This window comes from Ursus maritimus, unplaced genomic scaffold, assembly GCF_017311325.1.
Source record: "Ursus maritimus isolate PB19 unplaced genomic scaffold, ASM1731132v1 scaffold_2, whole genome shotgun sequence".
In the NCBI taxonomy this organism is placed as follows: domain Eukaryota; kingdom Metazoa; phylum Chordata; class Mammalia; order Carnivora; family Ursidae; genus Ursus; species Ursus maritimus.
Window position 1 is genome coordinate 26,842,949 of NW_024424452.1, and position 15,980 is coordinate 26,858,928.

At 48.1% G+C, this 15,980-nt stretch overlaps 1 protein-coding gene across 1 annotated transcript in view; it reads left to right on the top strand.

The window, feature by feature from the left end:
- Positions 1-15,980, top strand: part of MYH11 (myosin heavy chain 11) — a 113,412-nt gene that overhangs the window by 27,030 nt on the left and 70,402 nt on the right. The window contains exon 3 of the mRNA XM_040635288.1: positions 159-315. Coding sequence (XP_040491222.1) covers positions 159-315 — 157 coding nt within the window. The remainder of the gene's footprint in view (positions 1-158; positions 316-15,980) is intronic.

Sequence of the window (15,980 nt, forward strand, 5' to 3'; positions counted from 1 at the left end):
CCATGAAGATGCAGTGACCAAATGCACACAGAGGCGCTCAGTACGTGTTTAAGTGCCCGTGGTGGTGGGCGTTGCTGGGCCCGGACCCCCCGGGCTGGGTGTCCAAGCTCTCCCCGCGGCCCCGTGCTGCAAGTAAGCTTGGGTTCTCTCTTTGGCAGACATACTCTGGCCTCTTCTGCGTGGTGGTCAACCCCTACAAGCAACTGCCCATCTACTCGGAGAAGATCGTGGACATGTACAAGGGCAAGAAGAGGCACGAGATGCCGCCCCACATCTACGCCATCGCCGACACGGCCTACCGGAGCATGCTGCAAGGTGAGCCGCCCGCAGAGGGACGGTGTGCGCCCCGGGGCTGCTCCCTGCCGAGGGCTGCCTCCGGGGATGCCTGCTCTGCCCCGGCCCCTCCTGCCTGCCTGCCGGCCTGCAGTCCTTGCCAAGAATGTGGAGTTTGGCAGGCGGAGCTGGGCCCCAGGAGCCTTGTGACTGAAAAAGGGAAAAAGCCAGCCGAACATCTGGGTGCACGGCTGGGAGGGTGAGGGAGAGCGGACGGCTTGGGCAAATACGGGCATGGGCTGCTCGGCTTCCAGCCCCTCTGCTGTCCCGGGCCCGGCCAGCCGTCTGCAGGATGGTGAGGTGCCCTCCTCACCTCCAGAGGGAAGGGGGTGGCCGTCAGCCCCCGGGCCCAGCCAGCCATCTCTGCATTTGCAGCCCTGAGGGTGGTGTAAGAGGTCTTTTCCTCTCCGGCCTCAGTTTCCCCATCTGGAAAAGGGGAGTGATAGGGTCCATCTTGCAGCTTGTGGAGATTCTCACGCAGGCTTCTCCAAACTGAAGACCTTTGCATATTACCTCCATGTTTGTGTATTATTATTATTATTACTATTATTAATGAACTTATAATTGAGGTAAAATATATATACAGTAGAGGGCGTAAAGTACACAAACTTAGTGTCCAGCCTAAAGTTAATTTTGGCATATGTCTGCAGTCATATAGCCACTACTCAGACCAAGATGTGAAATATTTCCAGAAAGTTCCCTCACACCTCTTCCCAGTCAGTACCCCCTGTCTCCCTCAGAAGTAACTGCTATTCCGACTTCTGTCACCATCAGTTTTGCCTGTTTTTAGACATCATTCACAAAAATGATGTCCTCCTTATATTACTTACTTAAAATTTTTGTTGTAAGCTCTCTCCCCCACAATCTAGATCAGACTGAACAAAAAAAAAGCAATATGTTAGATTAGTTAAGAGCATGGATTCTAGAATGGGGGTGACTGTGTTTAAAACCCAGCTCTGCCACTCACCAGCTGTGTGACCTTGAGCAAGCTACTTAATCTCTCTGTGCTCTGCTTCCTCATCTGCAAGAGAGGATTATAATAACTGTGACCTACCCATAGGGCTGATGTGAAGATGAAATGAATGATTGCATAGTGCTTAGAACAGTGCCTGATACTCGGTCAAAACTAAGTATAACTATTATCATCATCATGCGTGAAACCAGATATTACTCATGCCAGCTATGTTTGTTTCTTTTTTTTTTTTTAGAGAGATTTTATTTATTTACTTATTTATGTATGTGAGAGAGGGGGAAGGGAGAGCTCAAGTGAGTGAGTGAGGAGAGGAGCAGAGGGAGAGGGACAAGGAGACTCTGTGCTGAGTGCGGAGCCCAGTGCGGGGCTCAAACCCACGACCCTGAAATGATGACCTGAGCTGAAATCAAGAGTCAGATGCTTAACCGACTGAGCCACCCAGGCAGCTCTGCAATGTTTTTTTCTAATGCACATTGAAGAGAATATACGACTATTAAAACTGAAATCATTAATCTTAGTGGCACTTAAAATCACTTTGCATGCTTTATGATACATGGAATTAGGATATCTCCTGTGTTCCATGTGGTGCCTGGTGTGCCAGAAGCTTGAACAACGGAAGTTTGCCTTTGCAGGGCCTCTTCTTGGCCTCTATCTGAATAGCACTCTGGGTCAAGGCACGTACCTCCTTTCACAAGAACACACATGTTCTCTCTTTTTTTTAATCTTCAGCACAATTCTGTGAGATAGGGTCAGTGTTACTACCTACACTTTATGACAGAGGCAACAGAGTCTCTGAAAGTACTGGAAACCCAGGCCATGACCAAATGGGGCTTCTCCCAGGGATACCAGGCTGGTTCAATATTCAAAAATTGGTGAATATAATAGCCTAAAGAAGAAAAAAAACACACAATTATATCAATGGATGCAGAAAAAGCATCTGACAAAATTCAATATCTGTTCATGATAAAATTGCTCAGAAAACTAGGAAAAGGAGGGAATTTCATCTACCTGATACAAGCATCTACAAAAAAGCCTATATTTTACATCATATTTAATAGTGAATGCTATTTGAATGCTTGCCCCATAAGATGAATAACAAGATAAGGATGTCCACTCTCACCACGGCTATTGAACATTGTACTAGAAGTCCTAGCCAGTGTAATAAGACACGAAAAATAAATTGGGGCATCTCTAAGTTGTGAGCTTTACCTGTTCAACAGCCTTGGTCCTTTCTCAGCAAATCCCTTTGCCTCAGAATGGTTGAGCCCTTGCTTTCCTCCTCTGTATTTTGGCTAAATTGTAAAAAGGGCAGCACCCATCCCAGTGTCATTGATTTTGGGGAAAGATGAGAGGATTTTCTTTCCTGGAAATGGATCTGGTCTTGAGACACAGGAGTTCTCTCATCCTTACACTTGGGAAAGGGCAATAGAAAAGGGCTTGGGAAGTCTTAAAGTTGTATGTAATTGTTATATGATAATGAGGTGTGACTAGTCCAGAGGTTGTGAACCAGAAGCTGGTAGGCTGCATCCAGCCTTCAGATAAGTTTGGTTTGTTCCACACAGAGTTTTAAGGATACTTGAAGTAGTTGCCAACTTTTAACAATTGGGAAATTATACATAAAAAGTGCATGTGTTTTTATAGGGGCATGAGTTTTCCAGTTCCCTTGTCCTTACCTGGCCTGGGCACTCATTTGTGTTAACAGCCTGGCCCTTGTGTTTGACTTTGCAACCTCTGGAATAGCTACCTCCAAGAGTGTTCTGAATCAGGAATTGAGAGCTCAGTTCTGGAAGTGCCTGAGGGCGGGGATCCAGGTGTGTCCAAGCTTGAAGGGCTCAGTAGAAGTGCCCCCAAGTTACTGACAGATTTAGCCAAACCCCAGATGTGGGACCCAAGCTGGATCACTGCAGACATGGGGCTGCCTTACCTTCAAAGACCAGCAGATGGAGCCTTGCAGAAAGGGCCGTGGAGATGTAATCTCAGGTTGTGAGGGATGGTTCCTGGAGTTAGGTGTGTGTCTTTGTTTAAAAAAAAAAAAAAAAATTTGTTTGTGGTCTCCCTTGATGGACAAGTTTATAGTGATGGTTCACACACCTTTTTAAGGAAGCTGAACATCACAAAGTTACAGTATTCATGTCATTTGGGGGCTTTTAGTTGCACAAAAATATGGCATACCATATAGCAATTAAAGTGGCTTAAACAATAAGAGTTTATTATTTCACATAAGAAGAAGTGCAGGTCAGTGATTTCAGGGTTAGTTAATTCAGCAGCTCAAAAACAGACTTATTTGGGATTTTCTTGGCTTCTTCCTCATGGTCACAAGATGGCAGCCATAGCTCCAGCCACCATGTCCTCATAAAGTGATGTCCAAAAGCCTAGAGGAAATGGAAGGTTAGGTTCTTTTCCTGTGTCTCTTTTTTATCAGGGAGAAAAACCTTTTCCAGAAACTCCTCAGCAGGCATCCCCTTATGTCTCATTGGCTTAAACTTGGTCACATGCCAACCTCTAAACCAATGGTTGGCAGAGGACTGGGATGTTAGTAATTGTTTGTAATTATGTCTCATTGGCTAAACCTTTGGTCACATGCCAGCTTCTAAATTAATGGTTGGCAAAGAGGACTGGGACCTTCATAATTGGCTTGAACTATTCCTGGTTCTTTCCTGGAGTTGGGGGAGCTCCCACAAGCACGTTTTCTCTGAATACCAGAATGAAATGAAATTCAGTTCACAGAGGAGAAGGGGAAGTGCTGCAGTGTTCTTAAAATACATATGTGTAACTTTAAAAAACCTTTAATATTTTATATTCATTCTAGAAAAATTAAAACATATATAAGCTAAAGAGAATATACCAGCCCCCATAATTCTATCACCCAGAGATCACCACCATTAGCACTTTGGTATGCAGCCTTTCGTGTCATAACTGAGCTGAGCACCCCGAAATGCAGGAAACTTTGATTGTCTGAAAATAAGTGATTCCAGAAAAAATAAATCACTTCGAACAGGGACCAAAATTTCACTGTAAGCGGGGAGAAAAGGTTTGATAGGGCTGGAGAAATGACATTGCAAATTGTCTATTATTTTATCTACGTATAATAGGAATTCGGTTATAATTGCAACTAGATGCGAATTCTCAGATTGAGTAGAAAATTAAGGGCTGATTTTTTTTGAACTTTTTTTTTTTATTTGGACAGAATCCCATGAGCGCATAACACAACGCTCTTCATGTCACATTTGATTTTTGCAGCAGGAGCTAATGAGAATAATTTTTGCAGACTTAGGAGAAGGGTCAGCTGTTCTCCCAAGGGCTCTTTTGTTTTGGGGGTGCTTCATAAAGCCCCCATTGTGTTGTCCTTCATGACGCCTCTGGGATATCTAGTCATGAATTGACTTTTTTTTTTTTTTTTTTTTTTTTTTTTTTGTGGCCTTTGCAAGCTCATTGACTTGGTGACGCGCTGCACCTTCAGGGAGATGGGCAGTGTCATGGAGCTGCTGCTTTGTTCTGTGTGTGTATCATGATGGTTGGTGGCTGGCAGCGTGCAGGCCGGAGAAGGCTGTCTCAGTGGGGTCTGAAATCCACAGAGGTGGCCTCGTTGAAGACTAGTTCTGTGCTGTGATCACGTTTCAGTGTTAGACTAGATGAAGAGGATCCCCGGTGTTAATATGTTTCATTCCCTCTAGGCTCTATGTTATAACACAAAGTTACCTTGTGAAAAAGAAAATGACTCAGAAATGTTGACACATTTTCACCCCCCAAGAAAAAGTGACAACTGTGAGAGCACACATGTCCATAAAAGATAAACTTCATTTAGTTTCAATGTGAATCAACAGCTGTTGCGTATGGGTTCATTTTGGCATTACCTGGTACGTTCTAGAAAACTACTAATGGTACACTCCAATGAAACAAATTGTGGGGGGGGAAATGCAAGCTCGGGAAAAATAACTTTTTCTCTAGAAAGCGGAAGTTTGGATTTTGCGAAGGAAGGTGTAGGCCCAGTTTGTGACTCCGTTGATGAAGGTCGTGATCCCAGGGTGTAAGGTCACTCGGCTGGGATGCACGATGTGCTTTCTGTCTTGTTCCTAAATCCTTTGTAGAACAAGATGAGATGTGAAGAGGTGGGGTTGGGGACGGACGGCTAGCACATGCACTGAATAGAGAATGTCATGTTTGAATGTGTTACGGGAACCCTTCAGTTCCTGAGGACCCATACCCTGCCTAAGAGCCGACCTCATCCTTGTCTGCCTATTCACCTCTGTATCTCAGGCGTCTCTACTGGTGCCCGGCACACAGTAGCTGCTCAGTTAATATTTGCTGATGAATGAATGATTGTTCTTAATCACTAGCTCTACCCCAAATTCTCCTTTCTAAATGTGTTGATATCCTTTTACTATGTCTATATATATATTGGGGACCCTACTTATAGCTTCTCTTTGACGGTGATTACTACTGGAGCCTTCCTACCTGCTCTGGCTACCCTCTATGACAGGTAGTTGACATCTGGGACCTTCCTTATCATGCATGGAATTGGCTTCAACCCTCTCGTGGTGGATTCCTTGTTTCCTGGTTTCCACGTCTTCCTCCTCCTTGCTTTACCCTCCTGTTCAAATGGAGCACCTTTTCTAGTACCTTATCAGGTAAGGATGTACATGAGAGAGATGGAGAGTCTGCATATCTCATCTGAAGACTTGATGGGTCTCTAATATGTAAGGGCCATTTTAGCTAAGTTTAAAATTTTAAGCAACAAATCATTTTCTTTCAGGATTTTTAAGGCATGGCTTCACAGCCCTCTAGCTTGCTTCATTGCTGAGAAGATAAAAGCCAATCTGATTCATAATCCTTTGTGTCTGACCAAAAAAACCTTTTTTTTTTCTCCTTCTCTGGAAGCTTTTAGTCCCTTCTTTATCCTCCTGTTCTTGATGATGGGATTTGTCACGGGTCTCTCTTCACCCATTGTGCTGGAGATTTCATGGACACTTTTCATCAGTAAACTCGTGGCCTTAAATTCTGACAAATTTTTGTGAGTTACTTCCTTGATGATTTATTTCTGTGTTCTCAGTTTTGCTTTTGTAGAAGTCTTCTCATGTCCAGAACTAAACTCCGGGGCTGTCCCTTTTTCACTCTTTATCTTTTTATTCTTTTTTTCTGGGCAGTTACTTCAACCTGATCTTACAAGCCGCCTGTTAAGTTTTAATTTCTGTCTATATGAAATAAGAACTCTGTTTTGTTTCCCGAATATTTCTTTCTTACAGCGTTCTTTTTCCACGTGATGTGATGTCCTTTTCCTTGGAGGATTCTTCTCCTTGCCTAGGCTCTGTGTCTTTCAAGATGCTTAATTTCCCTAGTGATTCGTTTCCACTTCTGGCTGACGTATCCATAGCTTTCTGCGAACGTCTGCTGGTTCTTGGCTGCCCGGTCATCTGGGATGCCTCAGGGCGAGGTTGACAGACGTGCTGTGGGCTTGCAGGAGGAGCTTGCTGGTGATGAGCTTGGCTCTAGTTTGGTTGGAGCTGGGCCATTCTACTAGGCACTTCTCATAGATCTTTCCATCTTTTTTGTCCTTGGGCTGATCACGTTTTTCAGGGAAGACTTGTGCCATCGTCTGCCTGGAGGGTAAAGATCTGTCTCCCATCATTGTGGGGGTCTAGGTAAGAGGCCAAGGGTTTCAAACTGTGGAATGAAACTGGCACATTATCCTTTCAATACGGTCTCGGGTGCTGCCCAGAGACCATTCTGGAGAGAATAAAATCTGCCTCCTCCTGTGGGCTGGGGGAAGGGCAGTCACTTGGCTGCAGGGAGCATGGAAGGTATCTGGCATGTCTAGGAGCTTCTCAGACAGACTTTCAGCCAATCCTTGTGTTTGTCCTCCTTCTGCCCTGTCTCCCGAGCCCCCTGCTGTGGCCAGTTACTGAGGTTTGGAGGGGGGGCAGGGGATTCTGTGATGAAATCAGGTTGCTTTCAGCTTTTTCCATGGCTGGCTTCTTTCCTGGGACTGTCCTCACTCATCCTGTTTTCTGGCTTCCAAGACTTCATTGCTCTCCTCTCTCTTTTCCAGTTCATTTCAACTTGAAAAATCCCTTTACTGTCATTTTACTCAGGTTTGGGGAGGGAGAAGCACTAATGGCAAATGTCCAACCCACTATGTTTCAATGAAAATTCTCTCAAACCTTCTTTTCCAAAGAGGTGATAATGATAATAGTGGATTTTTTTTCAAAGATATTTTAAAAATATATATATTATATTTAAATATAATTAAATACTATTTATTTGAGAGAGAGAATGTGACAGCGAGTGGGAGGAGAGGCAGAGGGAGAAGCAGACTCCCCACAGAGCAGGGACCCTGATGTGGAACTCGATCCTAGGACTCTGGGATCATGACCTGAGTCCAAGGCAGATGCCCAACCGATTGAGCCACCCAGGCACCCACAAAGATATTATTTTTTAAGTAATCTCTACACCCAATGTGGGGCTCAACTCACAACTCCAAGATCAGTGCCACTGACTGAGCCAGCCAGGCGCCCCGATATTAATCGGTTTTTATTGTGTGCCTTCTCTGTGCTCAGGACTTTATAGGAATATTCTCAGTGAATCCTAACCCACAACCTACAAGGCGAACAGGATCCGATTAAAATCTTTAAAATTCAGCCTTGGAGTGCCTGGGTGGCTTAGTTGGTTAAGCATCTGCTTTCAGCTCAGGTCATGATCTCAGGGTCCTGGGATCGAGCCCCACATTGCGCTTCCGGCTCAGTGGGTCAGCCTGCTTCTCCCTCTCCCTCTCCCCTCCCTTCCCCTCCTCGTGCTCTCTCTCAAATAAATAAAATCTTCGAAAATAATAATAAAATAAAATTAAGCCCTGAAACTATTATAGTGCCCACATAAGGAATCTAGAATAAAAACAATATTACATTATAAAGTCAGGAAGGCCAACAAAGTTTTTATTTTTCCCCATAACATTTCTGTTGCTGGTTTTTATGAAACAGCAAATACGGAATCCTTTCAAAATTTCTCCTTATTTTTCCCTCCCATCCTTCCCGTGTGTGCGTGTGCACGTGGGCCTGTGTTTATATGACCTGTCGGTTAATCCAAACCTGGAGGCAGGGGCGATATGATTAGCCTTGTTTTAGGGCCTGGGAAACTGAGGCTCGGGGAGGCAAAGAACTTGCCAAGGTCCCGTAAGGGTCAGACCTGGATTTGAACTTGGCTTATCTGATGCCCAAACCTAAGGCTTGCCCGCTCAGCTGGCTGCTGCACGGAGCCCCCGACTGTCCCGAGGAAGGCGGTTTGCTCCCGGAAGTTCTATCTTCTTACACGTGCGGGGTGTTGAAGGCTCAGCCCTGGCGAAGGGATGGTTAGCTAACGGGGATAAATCAGCAAGATGCCTGTGGGGAAAGCACCACCCCTGAGGCTTTCCCCGACAAGCCACTTTGGATCTCCAGCCTCCCCGGCAGGGTTCCAGGGGCGGGGGGAAGGGTGTGAAAGGCACTAGGATTTCATCCTGATGTGCTGAGTGGAGCCATCAGGATTTGTTGCCCCGTGCAAGATAACAGCTGGAAGTGTTTCGTCCTCATGTAATTAGCACCAAAGGGCCACTCTCAGGGGATTAAAAAAGAAATCACGGCTGGCTGGCCTCTGTCAGCTCCGGGGCTCTTGGCTGAACCTGCAAGTAGAAGAGAAATCTGGGAGGCGGCATGAGCTAACCTCTAAGCTCTCTGCTTTGCAAGTTCCCACACTCAGTTGCATACCCTCTGTCCGAGGGAGGTCGAGGTCAGCAGGTCCTGGGGGCCAGCTCAGGCTCACCAATGCCACAGAGGCTGCTCTGTAAGCTTGGCAGAGAGAGGGAGGGCACCGACGTCCCCCCGCCACCCTGGCCCCGGCTCACGGCTCTGGAAAGCCCGTGTGGCTCGGCCCTCTCCAGCACCATGAGCCCGCCCATTTTACAGACAGACAAAACTGCCAGCGCACCGAGTGAGTTGGCCCTAGAGCCCTATGTCCCACCTGGAGATGTCACCCTCTGCTGCCCTCAAAACATTGATCTTCCCTCCACGGCCATGTGGTAGTGGGGTGCTGTTACCCCCATTTCGCAGACCGGGAAACCGAGGCCCCAGGAGGCTAAGGGACTGGCTCAGGCCTTCTCATTAGAAAGCTCTGAACCTGGCCTCAGAGCCTGCCCCCTTGGGACAGATCGACAGCAGTCTAGAGCCACTGCTCAAGCTCACTATGTGGGATGATGCGGATGATGGCCCCGGTGACAGTCATAGCAACTGCTGAGCTCTTCCACGTGCCGCAGGTAATTTTAAGCTTTGTGCATCCAGTCTTCCTTCCCTGTTTTCATTTCCTTGAAAGGTGTGGATTCTTATCCCTATTTTCCTCGTAAGGACAGGGTCTAGTCCAAGAGGTAGAGCCAGGATGTCATTCCAAGTCATTCTGTTTGAGAGACCGTGTTGCTACCATGTGTCCCCGCAGAGGGGACCAGATGCATGGCTCCCGGCCTCTTGGAGATTTTGCAGCAGCTCTCAGCTCTGCGTCTGGCCTGGTGGCGGGGTAGGCAGATGGTGGCTTCGTCTTCCTGGCTTGGTCATTGCTAAGGCCCTGGGACATGGAGGTTGGCGCTCTGAGTTATTGTGAGAAGTTCATGTTCTTTGCCAGGAAACCAGGAAGGGTAAAGGATCATCAGATTCTGATGAGCCTTTTATGGAGTGCCTGTGGTGTCTTACTTACATGGACAGGAGAGGGCTAGGGAGAATTCTTTTTTTTTAACAGGCAGTAAATATTGAGTTGACGAAGTAGGCCTGCTGAAAGGACTTGGAAAGCTCTGGCCCACGCTTGAGCACAAAGGCATGCTCCAGCCTCCTCCCTCCATGTTCTCCCAACCTCAGAGGGAATCTGGCTCCCTGTTCCCCTTTTGATTCAACAGTGTTGAGACCCCAGTGTGGGGCGGTGGGACGGTGAGGAGGGGTACCATCTACTTGATGAGGACAAGGTGTGGGAGAAGGCAGGTATATAATCAAATCACCCCACAAATACTTGTGCTCTGGAAGGGAGTTCTGGGGAGCTGTGAGGTGAACCCTGGGGCCTGTCAGAGTCTGGGAGGGCGGGAGGGGGGCAGTGGGCATAACAAAGAGGTGCATATGGGATCCATAGGCTGGTGGGGCTGGAGCAGAGAGAAGGAAGGAGAGTGGGGCAGGTGGGAGCTGAGGCCCAAGAGCCCCCCATGAAAATATTGGTCTCCCCAGACCCCAGCCATCACCTGGCCAGGTCTGCTATGAAAGATGCCAGAGCTTCCTGTGGGTCTGGAAAATTCCAGCTGGGGTCCAGCACAAACACTCAGAGTATCGCTTCCCACCCAGAATCTCTTCCTACCATCTCTGCTGGAGGACAAGGTTGGGAGAGGAAGGCCCAGAGCAAGAGAAGGCCCCTGACCTGCAGAGTGGTGGGTTGGGGCAGGGGCCCTGGAGCTGGGTTTGAATCCCTCTTCTGCCAATGCCCCCACTTCTTTGTGCCCAGTTTCCTGTTTTGTCCTGTGAGGCTGAGAACTGGGCCGACCCCAGTTGTTGCCAGGGTTAATTTGGACAGTGTGTGGGGAACACGCACCCTGCTCACTGCAAGTTCCACAGGTGTTAGCTGTCATCTCTCCACGGCCCACAGTGAAGGCCCAGCACTGACCTTTACCTTCGTGTGTGGCAATGGGTAGGCCGCTGCTCTTCTGCACACAGTGGAGGCTGTGTCCTCCAGTCCTTACTGGCCTGGGGCGGGGGAGTGGTGACCCTACAGGGACATAGGCCTGGCCACCTCCCTCTCGCTGGGTCCCCTAGCAGCCTGGCATGGGAAGGAAGAGCAGCAGAGAGCCTGGGTCTGTTCTCAGTCCCAGCTTGGTTTTCTCCTTTTATGGTCAGCCTGCAGGCCTCTGGCTCCCCAGCCATAAACCACGAGCTTGTGTTTGGGATCGGGCCGAAATAGCTGGTCTGTGGGGAGCTGGGCGTCCCCTGAGAGTCCTCAGGCCTGCTTGGGGGGAGGGACCACCGGAGTCCTTTATCTCCTCGGCAAGCTGACCCGCAGACTTGCACGTCCAAGGCCAGACCCCGAGTCTGGGGAGGAGGAGAGAGAGGCACGTTTAGGGGTGCACGCGAGGTAAGGGGCGCCCCAGGGCTCTGGGCTGCGCGATGCTGGAATGCCCGCTCCAGCCCCGCACACCTCTGCTCCCGGACTCTGTCCTCTCTCCATCTCTGATCTGCTGTGTCCCAGGCCCTCTGCTTGAGGTGCTCTGCTTCCTTAGTGTCTCCACCAACTCGGGGATTCCTCCACGTCCTTCTCACGCAGCTCAGAATCACTTCAGCTGTGACGTTTTAGCATCTCTGTCTCAGGCGGCAGCAAAACCGACCCTCTCGTGCATAGCACTTTGGGCAAATGCTTATTGTAGGCTTGCTCACTTCCTGTGGTCATTTCTTGGCCCATCTGCCTCCCACATCCTAAGCCTCTTAAAAGTAGACTCAGTAGGTCTTCGTGAACTTCGTGCTTCCAGGGGGGGGGGCCAGGACTTGTTTGCTGAGTGAATATGTGACCACAGACCTAAGTGTTTACCATTGCTTCTGTCTCGATTGCCTTGAGAGAAAGAGAGATGCAATTGAGTAAGCATTTCTTTTTGAAGATTTTATTTATTTATTTGAGAGAGAGAGTGTGTGAGCAGGAGCTGGGGGGAAGGGCAGAGAGAGAGAGAAGCAGACTGCCTACAAAGCAGGGAGCCAGACATGGGGCTCGATCCCAGGACCCTGAGAATATGACCTGAGCTGAAGGCAGTTGCTTAACCAACTCAGCTGCCCAGGCGCCCTGAGTAAGCATTTCGTGAGTACCTACTATGTATCGAGCACTGTTCCTGGCACCTGGGATCAGGCACAGCCCTTGACCTTCAGCAGCTCAGGGGCCGGTAAGAGAAGCATTAAAAGCAGTTTTGTAACTTCTTTTTTTTTTTTTTTTTTTTAGATTTATTTACTTATTTGAGAGAGAGAGAGAGCACACGCACAAACCGGGGGAGGGGTAGAGGGAGAGAGAAACTGTAGCAGACTCCTTGCTGAGCTCAGAGCCCGATGTGGGGCTTGATCTCAAGACCCTGAGATTATGACCTGGGCCGAAACAAAGAGTCAGACACTTAACCAACTATCCCACCCAGGTGCCCCAGTTTTATAACTTCTGAAAAACAAATAGATCTGTGTGAACTTTAAAGAGTCAGATCTCTTGATTCACAGGTACCTGGTGGCTCAGTTGGTTAAGTGTCTGACTTCAGCTCAGGTCATGATCCCAGGGTCCTGGGATTGAGTCCCTGCTCGACAGGGAGTCTGCTTCTCCCTCTGCCCCTCCCCCGTGCTTGTGCTCTCATGCTCTCTCTCTCGCAAATAAATAAATAAAATCTTGAAAAAAAGAAAAAGGAGTCATATCTCTTGTTTTAGAGATGGTGTAAAATAACCATAGTTTATTTTAAAAAGCTTTATTGTGGTATAATTTATATACTACAAAGTAATCCATTTAAAGTATACAGTTCCCTGGTCACTAGTGAATTTACAGGGGAATGCAGTCATCAGCACAATCTTTTTTTTTTTTTTTTTGACAGAGATAGAGACAGCCAGCGAGAGAGGGAACACAAGCAGGGGGAGTGGGAGAGGAAGAAGCAGGCTCATAGTGGAGGAGCCTGATGTGGGGCTCGATCCCATAATGCCGGGACCACGCCCTGAGCCGAAGGCAGATGCTTAACCGCTGTGCCACCCAGGCACCCCAGCACAATCTAATTTTACATTTCTCTCACCCCCCTGCCCAAAATTGTATGTCTGTTAGTGGTCACTTTCCCGTCCTACCTCCAGTTCCAGGCGACTGCTCATCTACTTTCTGTCTTTCTAGATTTGCCTGTTCTGGACACTTCCTATCAATAGAATGAATGCTACAATACACAGTCCTTCGTGACTGGCTTCTTTCCCTGAGCATCATGGCCTCAAGATTCATCCATCTCGTAGCAGGTGTCAGGGCTACATTTCCTCTTTGTGGCTGAGTAATATTCCATTGTAAGCTCTACCACATTTTGTTTATCCACATAGCATTTGATGGATTTTTTATTGTTTCTACTGTTTGGCTATTGAGATAATGAAAAGTAACATAATTTTTACTAAGATGGAAAAAGAATTTTTCCATCCATCCATAGAGTCCTATCATGGATAAATGATCCATTATTTTCCCAGATAATCTGTACCCTTCCCCACTAAAAAGTCTTGAGGTCAAACAATGATCACAGTGAGATTAGGTGCTACAATGGAGGGAACCTTTGGACTATCAGAGCTAGCGCCACCAGGAGGCCATGTGGTGCCTTTATAGAAGTAGAAGAAGGCACCTCTTTCTCAAGGCATTTTTCCTCCATCTGCTGGAAGGTTGTCTTAATAAATGTACAAATCTATAATGACCAGTGTGAATGGTTCCCCCTAGAGTTATGCAGTGTACAACTTGTACCACTGTCCATGGCAGCCCCAGAGGGGGCATGTGGTAGAAAGGCCTCCAGTTTAGCTCTAGGGAGGTATAGAGTCAGAGAAAATCATAGAAGAAGTGACTCTCAAGATGCCATTTCAAGAATGGATTGGGGTGGGGTACCTGGGTAGCTCAGTAGGTTGAGTGTCCGACTCTTGGTTTCGGCTCAGGTCCTGATCTCAGGGTCATGAGATCAAGCCCTGTGTCTGGCTCGACGCTCAGTGAGGAGTCTGCTTGAGATTCTCTCCCTCTCCCTCTGCCCTCCCCTGCCCCCACTCATGCTTGCTCTCTCTCTCTAAAATAAATAAATGAATCTTAAAAAAAAAAAAAAAAGAGAACGGATTGGGGTATATACTCCAAAGAATTGAAAACGAGTTCTCAAAAAAAACTTGTACTTGAATGTTCAGAGAAGCACTATTCACAATAGCCAAAAGGTAGAAACAACCCACATACCCATCGATGAATGAATGGATATGCAAAATATGGTATATCCATACAAGGGAATATTACTCAGCTGTGGAAAGGAAGGAAGTTCGGACACATGTCACAACAGGAATGAACTTCAAAAACACCGTGCTAAGTGAAACGAGGCAGACACAGAAGGCACCATATTATACAACTGTATTTATGTGAAGTGTCTAGAAGAGGTAAATCTGTCTCTACAGAAAGCAGATGAATGGTTGGGAGCAGTTACGGGAGTGGGGAGGGAAGAGTGATTTGCTGAACGGGTTGAGGGTTTGGGCTGATAAAAGTGTTCTGGAACTAGATATGCACCAGGTACACCACGCATAGGGCATAACGCTGTGAACGTACTCCATGCCACCGAACTGTTCACTTGTACTTGGTTAATGTTGTGTTAGGTGCGTTTCACCTCGATGGGAAAAAGAAGGAGGAAAATGGGTCAGACAGGAAGAGGGTGCTGTGGGCAGAAGAAGCAGGGAGTGGAAAGCTCGGGGGGACCCTGCTTCCCACAGAGGACTCTGCTCTCTTGTGTCAGACCCAGGTTCGGGCTCAGGCTCAGGAGGGAGGCAGAATGCCCCAGGAAGTCGCGGGTCAGCATGCGGTGCCCACATCAAGCCCTCCTTCTGCCCGTAGCCTGGCTCTGTCAGCTTCCCACGCTTGGAGGCGGTGTGTTTCCCATGGGAATGTCCCCGGCCAGAGGTCCCTGGCAACCCCCATCGCGGAGCTGCCCTGGCAGCTTCTGAGCCTTCCTCCGGAGCCTGCTGCCCCTCCTGGAGACCTGGGGGAAAGGCCCCAGGACGAGCGTCTGACCTTATAAATCTGCTGTGCTCTGGGCCAGGCTTCCCAAGGCTGCTGGGAAAGCCTGTCTGTCTCCCTGGAGCAGATGGATCAATATAGCCCGTCCGTCTGTCAGTCAGTCTCAGAATCATTCCTTAAAATAGCAGAGGTTGTCTGGGCCAGCCTCCCAGGGGATGTCTCTTTGCCTGGTTCTGATCGCAGGGTGCTGGTTCGTCTACCCCTCATCGCTTCCTGAATCAGTTTTTCATGGGTTTCTTACTTGGCTCTGTTCCTGAGCAGGTCTCTCCTTTGGGTGGAAGTTGGAGGCACAGACATCCGTATTCCCTAATTCCAGAATGAGGAGCCGTGGTTGTGCCAGGACAGGGCACCTCCGTCTGCAGATTTCCCCTCTACGGGAGAGGTGATACTGACTGCTGTCTCTCCCCACCAGGCCCTGTTTTCTTCTATTTTTCTGCCCAAAGTCAAGGCATGGGCAGGGTTGGTTCCTTCTAGAGACTCCAAGGGAAAATCCAGGGCGCACCTGCCTCCTGGCTTCGGTGGGGGGCATGCCATCCTTGGCGATCCTTGGCTTGTAGACCCATCGCTCCAGTCTCTGCCTCCTCCTTCACGCGGCCTTGTCCCTGTGTCTCTAATCTCATCATCCTTTCTCTCAGAAATAAGAACACCGATCATGGATTTGGATGTCACTCTAAGACCAGGATCGTCTCATCTGGAGATCCTTAATTACACCTGTAACACCCTGATTCTAAATAAGGTCACCTTCTGAGTTTCAGAGCAGACAGACCTTCTAGGGAGCCAGCATGCCCTTGGGCGAGTCACCTTCTGTGCTCTATTTTCCTCATCTGTAAAATGGGGGTGATTCTAGTTGCCACCTCCGGGGCCGCCATGGGAACTAAATGGGTCACGCAGCACCGCAGGAGCT